The 6,015-nt window shown below is 33.6% G+C and overlaps 1 protein-coding gene across 3 annotated transcripts in view; it reads left to right on the plus strand.

Annotated features, from left to right (window-relative positions):
• LOC111631996 (astacin-like metalloprotease toxin 5) overlaps window positions 1–6,015 on the plus strand; it is a 53,778-nt gene that overhangs the window by 29,781 nt on the left and 17,982 nt on the right. Inside the window, exons 5-6 of one of the 3 annotated variants that reach the window (XM_023376347.1) lie at window positions 1–103; window positions 173–441. The exons of 1 other annotated variant lie outside the window; for it this stretch is intronic. In XM_023376347.1, the coding sequence (XP_023232115.1) occupies window positions 1–103; window positions 173–390 (321 nt within the window). In that variant the 3' untranslated portion in view covers window positions 391–441. Of the gene's footprint in view, window positions 104–172; window positions 442–6,015 lie in introns of those variants that run through there. One more of the 3 variants, XM_023376346.1, reaches the window with a different exon arrangement.

Consider the following 6,015-nt stretch of genomic DNA (forward strand, 5'->3'; position numbering starts at 1 on the left):
ATAATACTTCACGAATTAGGCCACGCTATTGGCTTGTTTCACGAACATACTCGACGGGATCGTGATAAATATATAAAAATTTTATGGGATAATATTAAAGAAGGTAAGTCAAACTGTTCAACATATTTTATGCATAAATAGTTTGAACTGATGACTTTTCTTTAACGAGCAGAACATAAAGAAGCGTTTGAGATTTACCCCAGCCTTGGAGTATGTGGCACTTATAGTTACGATACTATTATGCACTATGGTCCTAAACAATGCGCTAAACATGGTAAAATTACTTTCATGCCAACTGTTCCAAATGTTACCATTAAAGAAATTACTGACCGGCAATTATTGTCAGAATCCGACATTAAATGTATTAACAAGTTATACAAATGCGAATAAATTCGGTTGTAAATATATAAATAAAATTTAGTCCATTATATGAATTTTAATGGCAAAACTTTATTTTATGTAGGAAATAATTAAATCTTTTCCTTTTTGGATGGAGTTGAATATTTTAATTCATATACAAGTATTTTTTGTAGCTCCATACTTAATTTGTCTAATATATTCAATAAATTATTTGTATTGTCTTGAAATTCATTTATGTTGGTGTCTACGAAAACAATTCATTTATGAACAGAGCAACTTTCAGAGTGCTTGATAAGTGTCCTCTTATGAAACCTAAATTACAATTTACATAATGCTTTATAACATTCGTATCCGAACTAGTTTAGGAGCAAACTGTGTGAACAGACTTATACTTGTTTCCGAGTATTTGCGGCTCCTGACAGCACAACAGGCTACGGATTTCCTGTGTCTACAATCGGTACTGTTTATATTAATAAAAATAAAGTGAAGATTGGCAAGTGTGATGGATTCATTCGATGGTTTCTAACTTCATGTTACTAGGCTCGGTAGAGGCACGCCGTCAAGTAAAAGAGCGAACGAACGAACAAACTGCTTCCATACAAATAACCTCTGGTCGATATACGCATCGTCAAGACTCGTACATTATACTAGTCAATATTAATATAATGTTCGAACTCTGGATTAAAGGGGGAAAAATCCAGTTCAGGTTCTGGAACTGTAACTGTTGGAGCTGATCCAAGTACAAAACTGTTCCGACTGGAAGGTAACTCGGAACTGCTTTGTCTGTTATACTAGACCAGGGGTCACCAAACTACGACTCGCGAGATCAGTTTTTTCGGCCCGCCACCGCAACGTGCCACAAATGAGGTGAAATAGCCTATAATTATTTGTATGGAAGATCTCTAGATAAACTTACTATGTAGAAAAAATTAAAATAAGTGCATGTAAAAATGCCAGAAGTGGTCCAATATAATTTTTGTATCCGACAATAATATAATTTTTACGAAAATCAGTCAAATAAAAAAAGAAAAATATTGTTTTTGGGTTGGAACAAAATATCGTTTTGATATCCAAAGTCGCCGAATTTTTTTGGACTTACATCTTTAATGGACTTAACATTATTATTGAACTGTAAGCGTCATTAAATTTCAATGTGACCGAATGGTCGGCACGTCTATGATGCCTTCTCAGGACTGACACCACAGTGTCTTCCGGACACGAAAATTTCGATGGCCGTTACGTAAGTTTTCGCGCGAGCGGTCGCGTTGTAGGCTTTCGGACTTGGAATGGAGGCGGAAGGAGACAACCGGAAAAAGTACACTTTACAAAGTTATCATTTAACAAAATACCCGTTTATTAATCGATACCATCTATTTACAAACTATATACAGATGCTTAGTGGATGCTAATAATATGATATATATATATATATATCTATCGTCTCTCTCTCTCTCTCTCGGATAGGATCGTGATCGTAATTATAGGGTTCCTATATATATATATATATATATCATATTATTAGCATCTGTATACAGCTTGTAAATAGATGGTATCCATTAATAAACGTATTTTGTTAAATGATAACTTTGTAAAGTGCACTTTTTCCGGTTGTCTCCTTCCGCCTCCATTCCGAGTCCGAAAGCCTACAACGCGACCGCTCGCGCGAAATATAACATAACGTCCATATATATAAATAGGAACCTTATAATTACGATCACGATCCTGGCCGAGAGAGAGAGAGAGACGATAAATACCTTAAACACGTGTTTGTCCTATGACTTAGCGATGCTCTGTTCGGTGGGAAATCCTTTTGTTTTATCTTTTTAGTGAGAGGACGCGCCGCTCACTAAAAGGATTTCAGCCTATTTCAGCAGTCAGCCACGCTGATTTCAGCCGTCGCCAATTGCCTCGGCGGTTGGCGACGGCTGAAATCGGCAGTTCGGAACATACACACCGTTTAAAGTTTGAATTGCTGACTATTGTTCCCGATTATCATCACTCTTTCCTCTTTTATTAGGGGGCTCCTCCTGGGTTTTTCCCATGATTTATGACTTCGTAAGGAATTTAGTACATTGGGGCCAATAATCAAATTTTCACTCGTTAGTTCCGGGTGAGACATTCAATGTGTCACCTTCGACAAAGAAACAAGTGGGTGGGTAGGGCCGGATTTAGACTCGATAAGGCCCTAAGCTATTTGAGATATGGGGCCCTTTATAAGTCCAGATATGTCAGTGCCAAATATGATTTTCGGTTACCTAGAAGGTTAAACTGAAATACAATTAAGAAGTATATAGATAGTGAAATAATAAATCTCTAACTTAAAATAATTTTTATTCATAACAAACTTAAAAATGCAAACTCTAGTAAAAAAAAAAGGTTCTTTTAAAGTCCATTTCTATTATAAAATAATAATGAAATAATTTTAAAAATTACCGAAATTACCGGCATTTGCTGTCGAAATTTTTCAGTAATTTCGGTGTCATAATTACCGGTAATACCAGTTAATCGGTTATCGGTAATGCAAACCTTATGCACAATAGCGCTTTGTTTTTCGAAAAGACGCGCTAAAAAAATTGGGTGAAGAGTATGCGGCATTGGGACAAATAATGCTGCAGTATATTTAGGTATATATGACAATTGCTCACTCAAACAATTTTTTGAGGGATCCCCCAAGAAAGTGGAGGCCCTAAGTGTGTAGCTTATACGTAAATCCTGCAGTCCGTGAGAACCAGTTTTAATTGTCTTTAACACTTTCGTTTTTTAGTTTTGTCTCCTTTAATGATTCAAGTGTTATTACGTTACAGAAAAGTAAATAAATGAGAATAATTGCACTTGTCATAAACTGAAACCCCTTCAGCTCTTTTCTAACATTAGAACCTGATTTTATACCTGTTAATACAGAAAATACTTGCGTCACACTTAAAGTTATTAAAAATTTATTTCAACAAAAATATTTAGAGTTTAAATTTTAGTTTATTAGATAATATTTAGAGTTTAATATTTAGTTTTTAGAGTTTAAACTCTAAATTCTAAATGTTAAATACATAATAACAGTTCGTTTCTTTATAGTTAACTTTTTAAAATGTATTTGATTTATTATGTCACCATACTGAGACATACTACTTCATAAATACAAAGGTAACTCATTATAGTATCCGTGCACACCTGTCTTCGAAAATTGACTCATACGTGTCATCATTTTACAGCTCACAGTATTTTATGAATAAAAAAACGGACTATAAAAACTAGTTGTATATCCAAAATAATACTTTCATACAAAAAAGTAAATGCATTCTTTAAATTCACAATAAATACATTGTAATAAGTAAATTTTGTAAGAGTTATTCACGAATCGTTGTAATTGTCATGCATGAGCCAAATCATTCTGCTGGTTACAGCTATTTAAGTCTTTATTTACTGAATTATTTTTTAATGAAAGAGAGAATTTTAATAAAATGTAAATTCGGATAGACAGAAAGTGCTATTATTCCATACAGTAAGGTTCGCTTTGTTAAACCGTTCATTCGTTGGGTCGCTTACTTGACCGCTTGCTCCCAGCCAGCCTTATGATTATTATAACATAAGAAAAAGTACTGTATTATTTTAAGCATAGAGATGAGATTCATAAAAATACAAATGCTAACAACAAGAAAAATCTTCATTAAACATTACAGACTAGTGTGAAAGCCGGTATGTAAGTATGTTAAAGTCGAGTTGAGTAATTCAATTTCATCCTTGTCTAAATCTTCTATGAGTCTAATGACTTTCTCAAATGATGATTGAGTATCAATTCGTGAAGATCGAACAGATTGATTTTTTTCGTCAATTTCCTCTTGTTTTAACAATGGTTCTTCGTCGAGTTTTGGGGAGAGAATCACATCCGGTTTCCATTTCTGAATCTTATTCTCTTCTTTATTTCTGAGAGTTCGACGTTTCATATTGTTAGAAGCATTTATCCATTGCCGTTGAATCAACATTCCACAAAAGATTGTCATTGTTATAAAGAATAGAATCGACAGCGACATTATTAATATTAAATATCGCCGTTTCATCCGTTCGCTGATGAACGAGTTTTGTGGTATTTTTGTAACTGATGGTTCCTTCACAATGAGATGATCTAATTCCTTCATTTTCATGTTCCTTAATTCTATTATTTTAGATTCCAGCCAACTCATACTTGTAGTTGATGGTAGCAATGATCGTTTATATGAGTTACGCACCAATTTTCGAGAGATGCCATTTGCAGATGTTACTCTATTTGTTATTACATTTTTCTTTCTATTTGTCAAATGGTTACGTTTGATAACTAATCCAGAGTAGTTGGGATTATAATCTAATCCCGTATGAGATACGGGTTTCTCCTTGAAAATATATGATAACACGTTTCGATATTTTTGATTATTTACGAATCGTTGATTACGTTTCAGTCTTTTATAGAGTATATTTTCATTTCTCTCGATCAGTTGTCTGTTAGAAGAAACTACATCTTTGAGTAAATCCTGTTCTTTTCGGATTCTAGAAAATCTATAGTCTTTGTTATTTCGATATGTCCACAGTCGTAAATGTCTTGTCCTTCTCGCAGCAGGTAGAGATTTCGTCAAAGTTTCTTGGAATAACAATCCAAGTATGAAAATATAAACTGCAAACATTGCGAGAAAATAATGGCTTCGAATAATGTTAACAATAAAACTGTATTTGATTATTGATATCTTATTATTTCGTTTTTTAGTTTGTTATGAATTTTACGTCATTACTTTCTACTGATCTAAATAAATAATTTTAATAGAAAAAAACTTACCAAATATTTGTTATATCTTTACTTCTAATTGATGATTTTCAAATATTTTTTGTTTATATTTCAAATATATAATTACCTGCTGATATGTATTATCTGTCCATCATCTATTTCTTTTTCTTTCATCAGTTTTATTGCTTCACGGGTACAAATGCACAAAGCCAAGATGTTATCCTAATATAATACCATTGCAATAACTCATTTTTTAAAGTTATAACTTATATAATTCTATTATAAATACAAAACTTCTTCAATAAACAGTGGGGTGTCTCAGCAAATCCAAGACTTGGTATATATGTTACCGCTAAAGCTCGAAACTCGTTAATCTGCAGATTACCTAGCGTGATCCGTTAAAGTTGTGAAAATTGTTCCATTTCTCAAATTACCTAGATAATGTGCAGAGTATCGAGGTAATCCGCACATTACCTACTAGGCACTCGGTAAAATAAAAATAAGATCTTTGCCACAAATAAATGTACCACAAATAAGTGTGCTTGTCGCAGAAACCAATTGCTACGAAATTCAAAGTGTCACCAATCTTTAGACTGCACAATTGGATAATGTTACCTATGGTGGGTAAAATGGCGGCTCGTCTCTGATTCCAGCAAAGAGAAGAAAGGAAACAGTGGGGACGCACGTTTAAACCTAACCTAACCTATTCTAATAATTTGGTTGGTAATAATTATGGTAATTTATTAAAATAGGTTAGGTTAGAACAGAACGTGCGTCCCCACTGTTTCCTTTCTTCTCTTTGCTGGAATCAGAGACGAGCCGCCATTTTACCCACCATAGGTAACATTATCCAATTGTGCAGTCTAAAGATTGGTGACACTTTGAATTTCGTAGCAATTGGTTTCTGC

Source organism: Centruroides sculpturatus, unplaced genomic scaffold (genome assembly GCF_000671375.1).
Source record: "Centruroides sculpturatus isolate CEXI.00-Female unplaced genomic scaffold, Cexi_2.0 scaffold636, whole genome shotgun sequence".
NCBI lineage: Eukaryota > Metazoa > Arthropoda > Arachnida > Scorpiones > Buthidae > Centruroides > Centruroides sculpturatus.